This window comes from Giraffa tippelskirchi, chromosome X (genome assembly GCF_054371585.1).
Source record: "Giraffa tippelskirchi isolate mGirTip1 chromosome X, T2T-mGirTip1v1.2.pri, whole genome shotgun sequence".
Classification (NCBI taxonomy): Eukaryota; Metazoa; Chordata; class Mammalia; order Artiodactyla; family Giraffidae; genus Giraffa; species Giraffa tippelskirchi.
The window spans coordinates 101350414-101371337 of record NC_137289.1 but is presented as its reverse complement, the minus strand read 5'-3'; the positions used below and the strand labels follow the sequence as shown (position 1 = coordinate 101371337).

Sequence of the window (20924 nt, the reverse complement as noted above, 5' to 3'; positions counted from 1 at the left end):
AAGACAGAATGATCTCTGTTTGTTTCCAAGGCAAACCATTCAACATCACAGTAATCCAAGTCTATGCCCCAACCACTAATGCTGAAGAAGCTGAAGCTGAGTGGTTCTATGATGACCTACAAGACTTTCTTGAATTAACACCAAAAAGAGATGTCCATTTCATTATAGGGGACTGGAATGCAAAAGTAGGAAGTCAAGAGATACCTGGAGTAACAGGCAAATTTGGCCTTGGAGTACAGAATGAAGCAGGGCAAAGGCTAACAGAGTTTTGCCAAGAGAATGCACTGGTCATAGCAAACACCCTCTTCCAACAAAACAAGAGAAAATGCTACACATGGACATCACCAGATGGTCAACACCAAAATCAGATTGATTACATTCTTTGCAGCCAAAGATGGAGAAGCTCTACACAGTCAGCAAAAACAAGACTGGGAGCTGACTGTGGCTCACATCATGAACTGCTTATTGCATAATTTGTACCTAAACTGAAGAAAGTAGGGAAAACCACTAGGCCATTCTGGTCTGACCTAAATCAAATCCCTTACAATTATACAGTGGAAGTGACAAACAGATTCAAGGGATTAGATCAGATAGAGTGTCTGAGGAGCTATGGATGGAGGTTCATGACATTGTACAGGAGGCAGTGATCAAGACCATCCCCAAGAAAAAGAAATGCAAAAAGGCAAAATGGTTGTCTGAGGAGGTCTTACAAATAACGGAGAAAAGAAAAGAAGCTAAAGGCAAAGGAGAAAAGGAAAGACATACCCATCTGAATGGAGAGTTCCAAAGAGTAGCAAGGAGAGATAAGAAAGCCTTCCTCAGTGATCAATGCAAAGAAATAGAGAAAAACAATAGAATGGGAAAGACTAGAGGTCTCTTCAAGAAAATTAGAGATACCAAGGGAACATTTCATGCAAAGATGAGCACAATAAGGGACATAAATGGTATGGACCTAACAGAAGCAGAAGATATTCAGAAGATTTGGGAAGAATACAAAGGAGAACCATACAAAAAAGATCCTAATGACCCAGATAACAACAATGGTATGATCACTCACCTAGAGCTAGACATCCTGGAGTCTGAAGTCAAGTGGACCTTAGGAAGCATCACTATGAACAAAGCTAGTGGAGGTGATGGAATTCCAGCTGAGCAATTTCAATTCCTAAAAGATGGTGCTGTGAAAGTGCTGCACTCAATATGCCAGCAAATTTGCAAAAGTCAGCAGTGACCACAAGAGTGGAAAAGGTCAGCTTTCATTCTAATCACAAAGAAAGGCAATGCCAAAGAATGTTCAAACTACCACACAATTGCACTCATCTCACACACTAGCAAAGTAATGCTCAAAATTATCCAAGCCAGCCTTCAACAGTACGTGAACCGTGAACTTCCTGATGTTCAAGCTGGATTTAGAAAAGGCAGAGGAACCAGAGATCAAATTGCCATCATCCCCTGGATCATAGAAAAAGCAAGAGCGTTCCAGAAAAGCATCTACATCTGCTTTATTGACTACATCAAAGCCTTTGACTGTGTGTATTACAATAAACTCTGGAAAATTCTTAGAGAGATGGGAATATCAAGCCACGTTACCTGCCTCCTGAGAAATCTGTATGCAGGTCAAGAAGCAACAGTTAGAACCAGACATGGAACAATGGACTGTTTCCAAATCAGGAAAGGAGTAGTCAAGGCTGTATATGGTCACCTTGCTTATTTAAATTATATGCAGAGTACATTATGCAAAATGCCAGGCTGGATGAAGCACAAACTGGAATCAAGATTGCTGGGAGAAATATCAATAACCTCAGATATGCAGACAGTACCACCCTTATGGCAAAAAGCAAAGAAGAACTAAAGAGCCTCTTGATGAAAGTGAAAGAGGAGAGTGAAAAAGTTGGCTTAAAGCTCAGCATTCAGGGAACTAAGATCATGACATCCACTCCCATCACTTCATGGTAAATAGATTGGAAAACAATGGAAACAGTGGCAGACTTTATTTTCTTGGGCTCCAAAATCACTGCAGATGGTGACTGCAGCCATGACATTAAAAGATGCTTGCTCCTTGGAAGAAAAGCTATGCCCAACCTGACAGCATATTATAAAGCAGAGACATTACTTTGCCAACAAAGGTCCATCTAGTCAAAGCTATGGTTTTTCCAGTAGTCGTGTATGGGTGTGAGAATTGAACTATAAAAAAAAAAAACAAAAAAACTGAGCACTGAAGAATTGATGCTTTTGAACTGTGGTGCTGAAGAAAACTCTTGAGAGTCCCTTGGACTGCAAGGAGATCCAACCAGTCAATCCTGAAGGAAATTATTCCTGAATGTTCATTCATGCTGAAGCTGAAGCTGCAATACTTTTGTCACCTGAGAAGAATGGACTCATTGGAAAAGACCCTGATCCTGGGAAAGATTGAAGGCAGGAGGAGAAGTGGATAACAGAGGATGAGATGGTTGGATGGCATCACTGACTCGATGGACATGAGTTTGGATAAGCTCGAGGGGGTTGGTGATGGACAGGGACGCCTGGCGTGCTGCAGGCCATGCTGTTGCAAAGAGTCTGACAAGACTTCGCAACTGAACTGAACTGATAATTTTTATTTTAATTTTTAAATGATGGGGGTATGCCGAGAAGAAATAGAAAATTTAATACTTTTGATGTGAAGTACCTCTAAATGATTCACATGATCCTGGGCCTAAAGAAAACTTCGTAGAGAGAGTGAATATACTGAGTCTTGGAGGATAGATGCATAGGAGCTCAGCTTTGGAAACCAGGCAAAGAACATCTTTTCAAGGAAAGAGAACAGTACCTTGTAAAGACCTAGTTAAATCTGAATAAAAAGTAGAGGAGTACAGGGAATATTTCAGCAAAAGCATTAAGGCTGAAATGAAACAAAGTTATGAGCATGGATGTGGGACACTGAGGTGAGGCCAAGCACAGCCAGGGTTTGAAGGCACCTAGAACGTCAGAATAAGCTAAGGAATTTGGAATTTATCCTAGAGCCACTCAGAACCTAGTGTCAGGAACAAGACAACAAGGTGACATCAGACATTTTCCACCTAGGCTCTAAGAGTCATAGGTTGGAGATTTTGACATCAGGCAAATCACTTCCTCTCTCTGTGTTTCAGTTTCCTCACCTATAAAACAGAGATTATAGTCTCCACTTCCTAGGATGGCTATGAGGATTTATGCAGTTTGAAACCTTCCACCCCTGCCGGATGCGCACACACACACACACACACACACACACACACACACACACATACACACATGAAATGCTCAGCAAATGCAAATAGCCTATGAGATGTTGGAGGCAGTCAGGAACAGGCAGTCAGGCACAGTTGGCAGCTGCTTTTTTTTTTTGCTTTATGCAATAGATGTTTATATCAGAATATTAGGTGAATTCTATTTTAAAATGTATTAGAAGAGCTGGATAATTTAAAGGGCCCACCCTTGCCAGAGTTCTTTAGTGATGTGAAGAGATCTCCAGGTATTTCAGATATTTTTAAAGCATATTTGTAAGCATGACAGCAGATGCTCTGACCCTCAGACCTGAGAGAACAGTGACCATCCCCTGTGCCTGACTGTCTGTCTCTGACTGCTTCCAACATCTCATAGGCCACTTGCATTTGCTTCCTGCTTGACTGTTGGAGGATTACTGTTTCTCTCTCAGTATGTCAGCAGTGTGAACCACAGAAGAGAGAATACTAGATGTATGGAATGTGATGAGTGAAAGTAAAAAAACAGTCTGGCTCAAACTGAAACTGAGGAAAGGAGACAAAGGGAGATGGTAGCAGGCAGTGAGCTCCTCAGGGTGGCCAGGAACCAAGTTTCTCGAACAGGTATGTAGAACAAGGCAAGGCTAGAGGAAAGCTAAGTGAGAGCTGCAATATGGAGTAGGCTTGAAGGCAGGGTGTGTGGTTGGGGCTTTCTCTTGGGATCAGCCTCTCCACCATCAGCTCCTGAGCTGCCCTTGCTCCTGCTTGGACTGGCCCAGCCACCTGTCCTACATCAAGATCTTCGATGTTGGCACACGCTACATGGTGAATCGTGTGCAGGACCACATCCAGAGCCGCACAGTCTACTATCTCATGAACATCCACGTCACACCCCGCTCCATCTACCTATGCCGGCACGGTGAGAGTGAACTCAACCTCAGAGGCCGCATTGGAGGTGACTCTGGCCTCTCAGCTCGGGGAAAGCAGGTAGGGAAGGTCCCATGCACTCTGAAACGTTGACTGGGCTGGTTCAAGTGGGCCACAAGCTGGTGGGGTGGCTGCTGACTGGGTCCTGAGGGTGGAGGGACTCAGTGACAAGGTAAAAGTAGGTTCTGGCCACTCCTGTTCTTCCACTCTATTAGCCACTCAGCCTTGACCCATCTTTGCATGGCTTCCATGTCCCACCAGCAACTCTGATGCTTTGGTCCTGGCACACCAGGCCTTCCCAGACCACTTGCTCCTCCAACCCCAATAAAATGAGCACTGCCTCCCTTGCATGACTGGTCCCCTCATTTTTCTCACAACTCTGTGTCTTCATTTGTGCAGTTTCTGCCATGGAGGCTGCCCTCCTCTGTCCCTTCTGTCAGCTGGTGACCATCCTTTGCACAGACAGCTGCCCTGTAGTGCCCCACACTTGAGTCCATCTTTTCCTGCATTACTCAGAGTTGATGCTATGCTCCCAAACCCCCACTGCAGGCCATCATAGAGTTGACTCTTGTCCCCCGCCAATTACCACTTCTTTCCTGCCCACCCTTCTCCACCCTTTCCAGGACCCATCTCCTGCTCCATGGGCTGATCTAGAAAGTCCTCCCCTGTCTTCTCTTGCCCTCCCAGGCAGGTCACTTGGGCTCCATACCCCCCCAGTTCTGGCCCATCTTTGACCTTCATGGTGGGAGTCTCTTCTTTCTGAGTGAGTGAGTGAAAGTCACTCAGCCGTGTCCGACTCTTTGCGATCCCATGGACTATACAATCCATGGAATTCTCCAGGCCAGAATACTGGAGTGGGTAGCCTATCCCTTCTCCAGCGGATCTTCCTGACCCAGGAATTGAACTGGGGTCTCCTGAATTGCAGGTGGATTCTTTACAAACTGAAATATCAGGGAAGCGAATGGTGGGAGTCTCTTCTTTCTAGTCAAGAATAATGACCTGCATGTTATTTGTGCTGCCCAAATAAAGAGACACATTTTCCTGTGTTTGGCCCTCTCCCTGGGCTTGTTAAAGGGGCTTCCCAGGTGGCTCGGATGAGAAAGAATCTGTCTGCAGTGCAGGAGACCCGGGTTCGATCCTTGGGTTGGGAAGATCCCCTGGAGAAGGGAATGGCAACCCACTCCAGTATTCTTGCCTGGAGAATTCCATGGACAGAGGAGCCTGGCTGGCTACAGTCCATGGGGTCACAGAGTTGGACACGACTGAGTGACTAACATTTTCATTTTCACTGGGCTTGTTAACATAGGTATTGTTCTTGCTGGGAAGATGACTTGGAGTGGGATAAGAGGGAAATGAGGTGCAGGATGGAAGGAGCTCCCTCTTTTATTGGACACCTCTGCACATTCATGGCACCATCTACTTCCACATGTGTGGCCTCATTTAATCTTCACAACTCTGTGGGTTGGGCATTACCATCACTGATTTATGGAAGAGGAGGCTGAGGCCCAGACAGGAACAGAGAGTGGCCTCTGGTCATACATTCAGTAAAGGACAGAGCCAGGACTGAAAACCAAGCCTTTCTGCTTGCCCCTCAGCCTTCCCCACTGCAGAGCTGGCAGTGTTGCAGGCAAGGCATCATACCAGAAGCCTCAGTCCTCCTAGCTCCTTTTCTTTTACTTTCAGACTGGCAGTATCCCCTCAAGGTGGACTCTGACTTCTGACTCTTACCTCTCTCACTCCTCAGAGTAGAGTCAGAGGCCATAGAGGTGCCACCCAAGCCTGTGGCACCACCTGAAGCCAGGGGTCTCTTGGTTGGGGCTCTCCATGGCCTTGCCCACACCACTAAGCACCCAGTTTGAACACATGGCCATCTCCATACAACACGCCTCCTTAAACAGAAATGTGTACGTGTACATGCACATGCTTGGCTCCAACTTTCATGCTAAAGAGCACAATGCAGCATGCATGGTTTCCAAAGTATTTTCCCATCAACTGTCATCCACAATTGAGTACAGTAACTCTCACTATGTTCCAGAGAGCACTCTGGTGGCTCCCCATCTACTATCTAATGTGACACTCACAGAGACCAGGCTGGGTGAGCTAACACTGTTTGCATGTTACAGTCAGGAAATAAGAAGCCAGGGTAGGCCCAAGATATGCCCCAGGCCACAAGGAGACCCTGTGAGGGAGCTGGGGCAGATCAAACCCCATCACTTTTCTCCCAATCAGGACTCCTTCCACCAGAGCACACTGACTGCTGACTCATAATCCATAATCAGAATGTGTGGACACATGCCTATAATTTGTACATAAAACTGTGTGCCTCTATCTGTACATTTGTGCAAATGTTCCCCACACATCATCTGTGACTAAAAACATGCCTATCTGAAGAAGAAGAGTGAATCAGTTGCTCATATGCACTTCCACAAACCTAAGCAGTTCCTTTTGGTGCTGTCACTGTTTCCCTCACTGGATGGGCTGTGTCTTGAGAACTGGCCACCCCAGCACCCAGCACATGGCGACACACACTAAGTAAATATTTGAATGCCCTCAGAATCTTAGTACCAGGTCTCCTGCTCAAGCAATGAGAATTCACAAGGTCAAAGAGAAATGTCCCCCACATCCCACCCACATACACTTTCAGGCCACGCTCAGAGTACCCAGAATCCTAGAATTTCCTGCCCAGAGTCTGCTTCCAGTACCTATATGGGGCCTGTCCCAGAGTCTGCTCATGTGAGAACAGGACATGTCACAAAATTGTTCACCCCTAGGAAAATGAATGGCCAAGGGGTCACTGTTTGTATGTCATGGGGATTGGTGGAGATATAGTATAGACAGAATTTGTTCCTGTGACTGGATTATCCATAAGCATGTACTTAAGGTGCCTAGGAGTACAGGATGGAGCAGAAATGGGAAAAGAAGGGAAGTGAACTATGAGTGGAGTGCTTCCATTTATACTTTTGTCCCAAGCCCACAAATGTTAGAAGTTAGCTGTTTGAATGAATTAATAACCAAGTAGGAGGTTCTATGAACAAGCATCAGTGAACACACACACACACACACATATGCACATATACACACATAAATACACATATTCTTTCCTATTCCCTTGGTCCTTAGTCATGTGGGCGAGAATATGACTTTTTGTAAATTGGAAACATTTAAACTCTACTCCTCCTTGTTCATTAGCACTCCATTATTTGTGGCAGATCTAAATTTATTCTCACGGCCACCTTGTCTTCTTTCATCTCTCTTTCTCCCATCCTCTCCTCCTTTGCACCCCCACTCCTCAGTATGCCTATGCCCTGGCCAATTTCATTCAGTCCCAGGGTATCAGCTCCCTGAAGGTGTGGACCAGCCACATGAAGAGGACTATCCAGACAGCTGAAGCCTTAGGCGTTCACTATGAGCAATGGAAGGCCCTGAATGAGATTGATGCGGTGAGATGGAGGGGGATGGATTCCCTGGTGGGTGGTGACTCTAGACTTAACCCCTGGATTGCCTTTGCTCTGGCTCATGTGCAGAACCTAATTAATTCAACAAACTTTTCTTGTGCTAAACACTGTTCTGTGCCTTGGGGATCCAGTGAAGTCCAGAACAGACAAGGTCTTTACTCTCACGGAGCCCAAAGGTAGACAGTGAATAAGACATTCCATTGCATGCAACGAAAGTTTGTGAGAGGGGAAATACAAGAGTCTATAGAGTCTCAGAAGGTGAAAATATTCTTGACAAGACAGTGGTGGAAGATTTAGAAGGAATGTTTCCGAGAAGCAGGCAAAATGAACTGGGGTAAGGGAATAATTTTAGTTCAAGGAATAGGGAACAGTTCATGTGATAGCCAGAGGTGATAATAGAGCATGACATGTTCAGGGAACTGAGGGAAAATAGCAGAGAGTCTGAGATAGTGATTGTAAGGTCTGGAGAGAAGGGAAATGAGGTTGGAAAAGAAGAGAGCTTATAGGACTTTATAGTCCATATTGAGGGATTTGAATGCTACCCTAAAAATGGGAAAACATCGATGTGGTCTAAGTCAAGGAGGAGTGGGCTACCATGTGCAAAATAAATAACTAGTGGGAAGCTGATGTATAGTACAGGGAACTCAGATTGGTCCCCTGTGATAACCTAGAGGAGGGGGGTGGGGGATGGGAAGGAGGCTCAAGAGGGAGGGGATATATGTATACTTAAAGCTGATTCACCTTGTTGTATAGCAGAAACCAATGCAACATTGTAAAACAACTATCTTCCAATTAAAATTATTGTTTAAAAAATTTACCTCCCTCCCCAAAAGGAGGAGAGGGCCAAATGTGATTCACATTTTCTTAAAGATCATGCTGTGAAGACTCCACCCATGACTCCATCAGGATCATGTCTGGAGACTAGGTGGGAAGAGGGCCAGAATGAGAATGTATACCAGTATGGAGATGACTGCATTAGTCTAGGCGAGAAGTGAGGGTGTGATGGACCAGATATGTGTTGGAGATGAAATGAAGAAGGAAAAATTTAGTGAATATTTCATCTGACCCTCGTGACATGGCAGTCTCTCTTTAGAGTCAGGTTTTTCCATGAGTTCTTTAAGAAGATATTTCCTCTCTATTGTCTCACCTGCACTATAGGCACATTTACATCAGGTAGCAGCCCACAGGTTATGATTGTTAGACACTAAAGTAAAAGGTTCACCACATATGTAGATAACTTCTGTGTAGGTAGGTTAACCTGATTGCCTGCTAGATAAATACAGGAAGTATGTGTGTGCATGCACAATACATATATACTTAACTATAGATGTATAGAGACACACATATTTAGAAAAGGGATATACAACATTGTTATACATATCACATATATTAATATAAATACATTTGAGACAACTTTTCATCATAATAGTTCAGTTATTGTTTGTTTCTGGCACACATGTGGTATAAGCATTTATTGGATCCCTACTCCATTTCAGACTAGAGTAGTGCTAGAGACAGAAATTGGTTTCTGTCTTCATTGAATTTTCAGGAAAAAATAGAGTAGACAGAGGAATACAAAATAGCATGTGTGATGCAGACTCTGATAGGCTAGAATGTGGGCACACAGATGCTGGGGCAAGGCATCTGACTCAGCCATGATCTGCCTGGAGGAAGCGATGCCTACTTAAAACCTGAGAGTTGAGTAACAGTGAGCCAAGTAGAGAGGATCAGGAATCATGCAGAGAAAGCAGCATAAGCAAAGAGGGAATTGTGTATGTGTAAAAGTCTACTAAGGTTATAGCAGTGGACATGGAGAGAGAAGAAAGAGGAATAGATTTGAGAGAAATTTAAGAATTAGAGTCTCAGAAATTAGCTATGAGAGATGGGTCAAGAAGGAGGGAGAATTTAGAATGATGTCTAAGTTTCTGGTTTATTTCCATTACCAATACTATATTAATAATTAGATATATTAATCTAATAACATTAGATTAAGTTGATCTATTTAAATTACTGTATAATCTAAGCAATATTAATTATAGAGTAATATATTCCATTGATTGTTTTTTAAATGTGCCTTGTACATTCTGTACTAGTCTCTTTTACATATATTATCTCTAATATTCAAAATACTGTTGTGAGATAGTTATAATTATCCTAATTTTGCAGATGAGGAAAATAAAATTCAAAGAAGTTAGGCAATTTTCTCTAAGTCAATAAGGAATCACTGGTCACTTCCACAGGCAACAGATTCCCAGCATGCCTCAGAATAGAAAGTCAAATCCAATCTGGAAGGACTTTGTGAATAGACAGAGTGCACTTTCTCCCATGGGCAGTATCAGATGCAGGTTTGACACTGCCTATCTTCTTGTAGGTTGGGGCAGGGGTGAACCTAACTCCTAAGGAAAGCCTGGTTGGTGGCTCAAAAGACAACCAGAGCCCATTGCTTCACTACAGGAAGGTCTAATTGGAATCTACTAAACCAGAAGGAAATCTTATAAACCCAACATTTATCCCACCTTTACCAACAGCCACCTCACTTCTGTGGATTTCTTAGTGAGAACTCATTCTTTGAGAGCCCTTAATTCCTTTTTTGGGTCAGGAGAGTGTATATCCCCAAGGACCTCTCTGAAACTGAGGAATTTGCTAATTCTTGCCTTCTGAGAGAGGTCTGTGGATACCTATTTCTTTAACTGCCAGAGGTCCTGGAGAAGAAGTGTAGGCAGGAGGGATAGGAAATGCTATAACATTGAAAAGCACTGTTGTGGATATGTACATACACATGCACTTGCATACACAGTCACAGACATCCACCACAAGTATGTTTACACTCACAGATATGCATTTCACAGACACATAGACCAACTAGTCAAACACAGGTTTCCCCTCAGACACATCTACCAATCATACATTCACCGTAGACACGCATGCAATCTTTGCATATATCTACATCACATAGACACATAGAGGCATACCATGGGCACACAAACAGTACAGACATACAGCCTCAACCATATTACCACAGATTCACACAGACCTCAGACATAGGCACATAGATACTCACACATATATTTATGGATATACACATTTCACAGACACACACACCACAGACACACTGAGACCCACATGAAGAAACAGACCACAGAGACACCTATGCAGGCACATTCTTAGATGACAAGACATCCTTTATATACATACACATACTCATATATATATGCTGAGACAAGTGCACAACCAATAGCATAGGACCCTAAACATACCAAAAATACACATCATGAGCAAGCTACACACACTCACACACACACACACACAGTCACAAATTCTTAAACCCACAAATTTATAAAAATACACATGTATGTACAATGTACACCTATAAACCTGTTAGGATAATCATAGAGAAACACCACAGATACCCACCATGCACTCAGCCTGAACACACCTATGCACATGCACTCATTCTCACATCCACACAGCTACATACCTTGTGCACACATATACACATACACCAGACAACAAATAGAATGTATTATCTCCTTCCATAGAGGAAGTAAAGTAAAGTAGTGAAAGCGTTAGTTGCTCAGTTGTGTCCAACTCTTTGCAACTCCATGGACTATAGCCCACCAGGAAGAAGAGGTGGCAAGTATACAAAGAGTAACTATACAAAAAAAGTCTTAATGATTCAGATAACCACAATGGTGTGGTCACTCACCTAGAGCCAGACATCCTGGAGTATGAAGTCAAGAAGGCCTTAGGAAGCACTACTACCAACAAAGCTAGTGGAGGGGATGGAATTCCAGTTGAGCTATTTCAAATCCTAAAAGGTGATGCTGCTAAAGTGCTGTACTCAGTATGCCAGCAAATTTGGAAAATTCAGCAGTGGCCACAGGAATGGAAAAGGTCAGTTTTCATTCCAATCTCAAAGAAGGGCAATACCAAAGTAATGACCATACAATTGTGCTCATGTCACATGTTAGCAGGGTAATGCTCAAAATCCTTCAAGCTAGACTTCAACAGTATGTGAATCGAGAACTTCCAGATGTACAAGCTGGGTTTAGAAAGGGCAGAGGAACCAGAGATCAAATTGCCAACATCTGTTGGATCATAGGAAAAGCAAAGGAATTCCAGAAAAACATCTATTTCTGCTTCATTGACTACGCAAAAGCCTTTGACTGTGGATCACAACAAACTGTGGAAAATTCTTCAAGAGACGGGAATACCAGACCACCTTACTTGTGTCTTGAGAAACCTGTATGAATGCCAAGAAACAATACTTAGAACTGGACATGGAGCAATGAACTGGTTCAAAATTGGGAAAGAAGTACATCAAGGCTGTATATTGTCACCTTGTTTATTTAACTTATATGCAGAGTACACCATGCAAAATGCTGGGCTGGATGAATCACAAGCTGGAATCAAGATTGCCAGGAGAAATAACAAAAATCTCAGATATGCAGATGATACCACTCTAATGGCAGAAAGCAAAGAGGAACTTAAGAGTCTCTTGAGGAGGGTTAAAGAAGAAAGTGAAAAAGATGGCTTAAAACTCAGCATTCAAAAACTAAGATCATGGCATCTGGTCCCATTACTTCATGGCAAATGGATGAGAAAAAAGTGGAAAGAGTGACAGACTTTATTTTACTGGGCTTCAAAATCACTGCAGACAGTGACTGCAGCCATAAAATTAAAAGACACTTGCTCCTTGGAAGAAAAGCTCTGACAAACATAGACAGTATATTAAAAACCAGACATCACTTTGCTGACAAAGTGCATATAGTCAAAGCTATGGTTTTTCCAGTAGTCATGTATGAATGTGAAAGTTGGATCATAAAGAAGACTGAGTGCTGAAGAAATGATTCTTTCAAATTGTGGTGCTGGAGATGACTCTTGAGAATCCCTTGGAAAGCAAGGAGATCTAGCCAGTCAATCCTAAAGGAAATCAGTCCTGAATATTCATTGGAAGGACTGATGCCAAAGCTGAAGCTCCAATACTTCTGGCCACCTGATTTGAAGAGCTGACTCATTGGAAGAGACTCTGATGTTGGGAAAGATTGAGGGCAGGAGGAGCAGAGGGTGACAGAAATGGTTGGTTGGTGGGGTGATGAGATGGTTGAATAGCATCATCAAGTCAATGGAGATGAGTTTGAGCAAATTCCAGAAGATAGTGAACAACAGGGAAGCCTGGCGTGCTGCAGTTCATGGAGTTGCAAATAGTTGGACTTGACTAGTGACTGAACAACAGACAGCAATCTCAAACCTAGAGCTGTGTTAACAGAAACCCAGGTGCTTGTGTGCTAATGTTCCACAATCATTGGCCTCAGAACTATGGTAAAGGCTGTGGAGATTTCAACTTGTGAAAACTTTTGTCCCCAAATCATTTTTCTCAGGGTGTCTGTGAGGAGATGACCTATGAAGAAATCCAAGAACACTACCCTGAAGAATTTGCTCTGCGAGACCAAGATAAATACCGCTACCGCTATCCTAAGGGCGAGGTAAGATTTGGAGGGATGGCTAGACTCTTAGGACTCCTCCCTAGTATCTTTATTCCAACTACCAGGATTCCATATTTCCCCAGACAGATTTAGAAACAGGGTAAAGCAAATTTTTCAGCATCTTCCATCCCACAAAGCACATGATTATCTGGCCCTTGGCTCTCTCATTCTTGGCTATAGGCAACATATTCCTCTTTTTAAAGGCTGTACATTTGCCTGTTTATTTCCTTCTTTCAGGAAGGGTCACTTTATCCTAGACTTTGCCTTTAATATTCTTTCACTAATGGCATCTGAAATATTTTTATGTACTTTAATTTTCTGACACTTTATTGCCAAGTTGCCTAAAGCTCCAGCCTTTCTGGACTGTGAGCTGGAGTCCCAAGTGACAATAGCTAATGGTTTAACCAACACTTCTGCCACCATATGAACCAGATTATCGGTTCCCTATTCCCATGCGGTGGTGAATCCTCATTGCTTTCAACCCAGCCTCCATTTAGCCAATTTCACATGTTAGAATATTTATTAGTTGTACTGTATTTCTGATACATGTTTCTGGGAAAAATTATCAGAAGGCAGAATATCAGAGAAGATGAAATGATAGATATCCTGTGTTACAAAGCACTTTAACATTTGTATTTTCATCCTCAGAAATGACATTATGAAGTCAGTGACTGTGCCCTCATTTTCCTCTTTATATTTTGAGGCTATATTATTAGAGGCATACAAGTTTAAATCAATTACATCTCCTTAGTAAATTGTATATTTTATTACATAGTGACCAAGTCTCTTTCCCCCCTAATAATGCTTCTTTTATATGATATTAAAATTTTGTCTGCTCAGTATTTGGTTAGTTATTTACTTTCAACTTCTCTGTGTAGTTTTGTTTTGTTTCCTATAGACAACATAGAACTGGGTTTTGTTGGTTTTAATAAACGCTGGAAATATATGGCCTTTGAATGGCAAGTTTGGTATACTTTTATTTTAATTACTGATTTATGTGAACTTATTTCTATTCTCTTATTTTGAGCTCTCTGGGCTTGGTTATTTTTTGTCTTTTCCTCCCTTCTTCAGAATTGATAAAATTTTACATCTATGTTTGAGTTATGCAATCTCTTTCCATTCTTTTAGAGTTACTCTTAACATTTTAATATGTATGACTGACAAAATCTAAAAATCAATATCTCTTCCTGCCTCCTGAATCAATATAAAAACTTTACAACTCTGGTCACTCCCTCTCTTATATTGCTTGTTAATTGTTGTTTTGTATTTTACTTACTTCAAACTTGTGTCTTATTCCCCAAATGAATTATTACTGTTAGTATTAAATCTATTATTGTAAGCACAGCTTACTCAGTGAGTGTTAATTGAATGAATGCTTGCTGAAGCACTTCAATTTATACCAATCTATCAGAATACATCACTATTTGTCCCTATAATGCCAACATACTGTATTTTTGGGTTAAATTGACATTACCAAAGTAAAATTATTATGAATTCTAGATAAAATAGAATTACTGCCAAACAATTAATAAACTTTGTACCCACATAGATAGATTTTTTTCTTTTTAAAAAATTTTATTGGATTATAGTTGATTTACAATGTTTTGTCACATATACATATATTTATTCTTTTCGGGCTCTTTTCTCATATAGGTTATCACATAATATTGAAGAGTTCCTTGTGTTATTCAATTGGTTCTTATTGATTATCTATCTTATATATAATTGTGTGTGTCTATTAATCCCAAGGGCCTGATTTATCCCCCCTCCCACATTTTTCCTTTGGTTTTGTTTTTGATATCTGTAAGTCTGTTTCTGTTTTCTAAATAAGATCATGTATACCATTTTTTTAAATTAGATTCCACATATGTGTGATGTCATATGATATTTGTCTTTTTCTGTCTGACTTCAGATAATCTCTCTGTTCATCCATGTTGCTGCAAATGGCATTATTTCATTCTTTTGATGGCTGAGCAATATTCCATTATATATGTTAATTAATATATACACAATGAAATTTATATGTATACAATGGAATATATTAATATTCAGTTCATCTGTTTATAGACATTTAGGTTCGTCTTCTCTATCCATTTGTGTTGATAGACATTTAGGTTGCTTCCATGTCTTAGCTTTTGTAAATAGTGCTACAAAGAACATTGGAGTGCATGTATCTTTTGAATTATGGTTTTCTCCAGATAAATGTCCAGGAGTGGGATTGCTGGGTCACATAATAATTCTATTTTTAGTTTTTTAAGGAACCCCCATTCTGTTCTCCTAGATGGATTTTATATAGTAGAAAAGGAGGGAAATCACTTATCTAAATAAAATATAATTTTTACTAGCTAAAAAAATACTGTATATAGTCAGTGTTTATTTAGATTCAACCACATATTTACCAATTCTTTTGATCATTCTTTCATGTTACGTCTCAGGTTTTCCTTCTGAGTTAAATGTCTATCTTTTCTTAGAATTTTCTTTAGGAGGATCTGTTGGCAGTAGACTCACTTTTCGTTTTGTCTAAAAATGTCTTTTGGAGGGGTGGTCCTCAATCCTAAGTGGTACCTCGGCAAGGTATAAAACACTAGGAAGATAATTTTCTCTCTGGAGTTATCATCCCCACTGTCTTCTGGTTTCTAACATGGCTAAGAAGTCTCCTACAAGTCTAATTGTTATTTCTTTTCTCTCTGGCTGCTTTTAGGGTCTTTGGATCTCTATTGTTTTTAAGTTTCACTCTGATATGTCTAAATATTATTTTTTTTAATTTATCTTGCTTGGAATTAATTGGAATTCCTGAATCTTATAACTGAGATTCTTCATCAATTCTAGAAAATTTCCAGGCGTTCTATCTTTAGTTATTCCTCTCTCATATTTTCTTTATTATCTCCTTCTAGAAATGCAACTAGATATGTGTTAGATTTACCTCTATGCTTCATGTCTCCAAACTTCTTATTTTCAATCTCTTTGCTACATTCTGAGTAATTTCTTCAGCTCTGTCTTCCAAAACATTTTATTTAATGCACTGCTTACTCTAGCCATTGAGTTTTCCATTTTAATGAATATATTCTTCATTTATAAAAATTCTACTTAATTCTTTTTCAAATCTGAGTCTTATATTCAATAACATCTTATTTCTTCCTTGCATTTTTGAGTCAATCTTTTACTTCTTTAAAAATCTCAAGAATATTTATTTTATATTGTGGATCCTTTATCTTAAGTTGTTAGAGTTCTTGTTGTTTCTGCTTATTTTTACTTATTATAGCTTATTTTCTGTGTATGTTATGTGAGCCTCAGTTAGACAAAAATTTATCTGTGGGAAATCCATGCAGCCTCAGTTGAGAGAATCTAGAGAGAATTTACATTTGCTTCTTCCAGACACTTCTGGAAGCAAATGACTTGAAATCACTTTTTATTAAACTCTCAGCTTAGCATTTTCTAAAACATATAGGTAATATAATTCTGAACCACAAATCTACCTAACAATATGTTTGGGGTTATACATTCTTAGTGGAGGCTTTTCCTAATTTTTTCCACCAAGAGTCAGGCAGAGACACATTTTCTTATTGTTTCCCTTTGCCTGTGGACATATTTTTTAGTTTATCATTTTATTGAGGATATAGTCCTTCGAAGGTCTCAGATTTATCTGAGAGTCTCAGTCCCAAATCCCTACCCTATACACACCTAAGGCTTCATCTCATATTTCTGTTATGTTTTAAAAGCTCAAGGCTCTTGGATACTGTGATTGGCAAATGCCCCCATGGGAATTATGGCTTCTATATCTATTTATGACTCTTTATCCCAAGTTTTTCTTCATTTAGGAACCCTATATTCATGTTTTGTTTTGTTGAAAGATCAGCAGTGCAAACATTTATTTTATCCAGCTTTTCTATGGATTTTTTTGGTGGAAAGTTTTATTATTGTTATTGTTATCTACTCTACTATGTTGATTGCCCCATTTAGTGGATGAGAAAGTAAGGCCCTAGGAAGGAAGTGAGTTGCCCAAGGTCATACTGCTGACCAACAACTGAACTGGCACCACAATCAAGTTTTCCTGATTCCTGGTCTAGAGTTCTTCTCCTCAGGGCAAATGTGCCTCATCTCCCCTTCTTACCCAAACATTTCTCTCCCTTTCAGTCTTATGAGGATCTGGTCCAGCGTCTGGAGCCAGTTATAATGGAGCTAGAACGGCAGGAAAATGTATTGGTGATCTGCCACCAGGCTGTCATGCGGTGCCTCCTGGCCTACTTTCTGGACAAGAGCTCAGGTACCACTTTTCTCTCTGTTCCTGACATGGGAGCTGCATGTAAGTTGAGACTCTGACACCAGAAACTGGTGGCTTATATCTTAATAGTTAAGAGTACAGTATTTAGAACAAGGGTGCATGAGTCCAAGTTCTTACTCTGTCTCATGATACCTTTGGAAAATTACTTTAACCTCTCTCCGGTGGCTCAGTGGTAAAGAATCTGCCTGCAGTGCAGGAGCCACAGGAGACATGGGCTTGATCCCTGGGTCAGGAAGATCCCCTGGAGGAGGGCACGGGCAACCCACTCCAGTATTCTTGCTTGGAGAATCCCATGGATGGAGGAACCTGACAGACTACAGTCCATGGGGTCACAAAGAGTCGGACACAACTGAAGCAACTTAGCAGGCAGCAGGCTCTGTTCTCAGTTTCCTCATCTGTAAAACGGAGAGAATGATGAAGTTTAAATAAATTAACGTATGTATAGAGCTTAGAACAGTTCATGACACAAAGTATGGGCCATATAAGTGTTAGCTGCTATTATTGATATCAGTGTTATTGTGAGTTAACATTTTCAAAGCCAACCTTAACAGTCTGTTTCAACCTGAGAAAGCTGAGCCAGTATTTCTCAGAGGCATGCTGCCATCAGGTGGAATGGGACTTCTTGTGACTTTTTTTTAACTTTTTGGCCACACTGCCCGTGGCATGGAGGATCTTATTTCCCTGACCAGGGATCCAACGCGCCCCCTGCAATGAAAGCACAGAATCTTAACCACTGGACCACCAGGGAAGTCCCTAGCATCTTGACTTTGAGTATAGGTTTCTGTCTTTGCTCTAGGGATGATTTCTCCAAGATAGTGGTGTTTTCATTTTTAAATGATGGTTTCTTTTTATTAAAAAATCTGAATATTTTAATTTACAGAGTATCTACACACTGATTACAAATTGCAAGCTAGGGCAGCTGGCCTGGCAAAGGACTATCATGTTATCTCCCAGGTGTGAAAGTCCATTTCTGACATGGAGGCTGAAGTGTTGGCATCTCCAGGATACTGGAGTAAGAATGTATGAGGACAGTGCAAAGTCATATTTGAAGTATACAATGTCCTGCAGACTTGGATCTTTTCTATGATGCTAGCTTCCAAACAAAGGGCTCTTAAAATATGGAGTCATCAAAATTGGAGCCTGGGGGACTTGAGAACTTGACAATGGACAAGTAATTTCCTTTGCTTGGTCCTCAATCTCCTCAATGGAAAAAAGGTGACAGGGGATGGGGTGGTGCTGCTAGATTTCTGATACTGTTCACATCTCTACTGCTCAGTACTATTTTTGAGACCGTGAGGCTGGCCCTGTAACCCTGACTGTATAGAAGAGGAAATGGAGGCTCTGAGAGATTAAGTGATTTGCCCAACATCATAGGGCTCAGTGGGGCAGCTGCTGCTGCTGCTGCTGCTGCTAAGTCGCTTCAGTTGTGTCCGACTCTGTGCGACCCCACAGACGGCAGCCCACCAGGCTCCACCATCCCTGGTATTCTCCAGGCAAGAATACTGGAGTGGGTTGCCATTTCCTTCTCCAGTGCATGAAAGGGAAAAGTGAAAGTGAAGTCGCTCAGTCGTGTCCGACTCTTAGCGACCCCATGGACTGTAGCCTACCAGGCTCCTCCGTCCATGGGATTTTCCAGGCAAGAGTACTGGAGTGGGGTGCCATTGCCTTCTCCGCAGTGGGGCAGAGAGAGGCACTAATCTCAGGTGCATTCCAGAAGCACCTTATCTCAGACACATGTGGGGTTCATGGGAAGCACATGCATCTCCCATTTGCACACTGCTTTACCCACACACTACCTGCTTTCATGAACAGGCCATGCCAGCTTCTCACACCTGTCCTAGGAGCTGGGCTAGGCAGGACTGGGCACATGCTCCTACCACTACTGCTGAGGTAAGGAAACTGAAACTCAGGAAGATGCTGTGATTGAGAATTCAGATCCATAGGACCTCAGAGCTGGGTCCAATCCTGTGCTATAAGAGATAAGATCTCTGAGGACCAGAAACAGAAAAGGCAGGGTCGAGATCACTTGTCTAGGCAGTGGCAGATCTGGATCAGAAACTTCAGGCAAGTTGCTTCCCTTCTCTGAATCTATTTTGTCATGCATGCAGTGAGGTACAGTAACTTCCATAGAGTGTCAGTGAGAATGGAGTGAGGTAGTGGACCAAAAGCACTGGACCCAGCAACTGAAAATGATGATGACAAAGGCAAGGAGGAGGAGCAGATTGGTTGCCCAGGAAATCTTATGTGTCAGGAGGCTGGGTGGGCTGTGGCAGGCCTGAAAAGCCTAGCATGACCCTCAGGGGCAGGGAGGCCATGACTGCTGGGTTCTGGCTCAATGAAGGGAGATGGAAAGCTGAATATGTTTCCTGGGTGATCAGGAGGGTGGGTGTTTACAGAGAGGAATGAGAGGTGGGAGTGTCACCACACGGCACTGTGCATCCCTCAAAGGCAGTGGCAGCAGACTGAAATGGTCAGGGCACACATTTGGGCTCAAAGCATCCTGGGTTCCAGTCCCAGCACTGCCATTTTGTGGCTGTGGGACTCAGGGCAAGTGTCTTCCCTCTCAGAGCCTCAGGGTCCTCATCCATGGAATGTGCCTGGTCATCCACTCCCTTGAGGCTATCTGGTGATTGCCGTCAAGGCCGTGCAAGTCACTGCATGTGAATCATCAGGAACTGAACACAAGTGAATCAGTGAATGCTTGTCCATCAACAAGTGTCTGAGGAGTCAGAGGGCACAGGCCTGGGCTGGGGAGAAAGCTGCGAGAGCTGCCAAGGTGCATGCACACTTCAGCCAGGGCCCCGGCACATAGTAGGGCCTCAGAAAACACTGGCTGAGACCTGTTGTGACCTTTAGGGTAGGGGGCCCCGTGGAAGGACTGAGTGGGGGTGGGAGGGAGGCTTGCCTTTGTCTCATGTTTGCCCTGCGGTTGAGGAGGTCGGCCACCTCCACAGTGCCAATCGTTGGTTTCTGGGAACCCAGGGTCCGTCCCTGATCCCCAGGACCCGCCATCCTCCTTGCTCCTGAGGCCTCTCTGCTCTCTTCCTCCCTCCCCACTGGGCTCTCAGCACTGCCCCCTGAAGAGTGTGGGGGAGCAGGACCCAGGTAAAGACATCCATGGGGAAGGGGGTAGAAGGGAAGAGTGCTTTAAGCCTGGAGCCCCAGAGAGGTGGTGACATCCTTAGCATCCTGCCTCTGAAAGCTGCTCTCTCCTTTCCAGATGAGTTGCCTTATCTCAAGTGCCCTCTGCATACAGTGCTCAAACTTACGCCTGTGGCTTATGGTGAGTGCCCCCACCTTCATCTGGGGAAAAGTGTATAGACTCTATGAGCATGCCTGCAGTGCCTACCATTTGTCCAGCAAAGTCCTGAGAGAGATTCCCTGGGTGGATAGTTAGGTGTCTTGGTAGAGGCAGCACTGGTGGTAGCAAGATGACAATAGGGGAAGGACATAGGTAGCCTCTAAATCTAGGATGTGGCCCCAGCTTTCTCTGTCTCCACCAGAGCACCAATCATATACCACAAAGCTGTAGAAGAGGGAGCCCTCAAAAGGGGCCAGAGAA

General features: G+C 42.4%; 1 protein-coding gene across 4 annotated transcripts in view; it reads left to right on the top strand.

Moving 5' to 3' along the window:
* PFKFB1 (6-phosphofructo-2-kinase/fructose-2,6-biphosphatase 1) overlaps positions 1 to 20924 on the top strand; it is an 82858-nt gene that overhangs the window by 60742 nt on the left and 1192 nt on the right. For all 4 annotated transcript variants that reach the window (XM_081565507.1, XM_081565506.1, XM_081565505.1 and 1 more), the window contains 5 exons: positions 3992 to 4199; positions 7433 to 7579; positions 12976 to 13080; positions 17215 to 17344; positions 20583 to 20645. In XM_081565507.1, coding sequence (XP_081421633.1) covers positions 3992 to 4199; positions 7433 to 7579; positions 12976 to 13080; positions 17215 to 17344; positions 20583 to 20645 — 653 coding nt within the window. The remainder of the gene's footprint in view (positions 1 to 3991; positions 4200 to 7432; positions 7580 to 12975; positions 13081 to 17214; positions 17345 to 20582; positions 20646 to 20924) is intronic.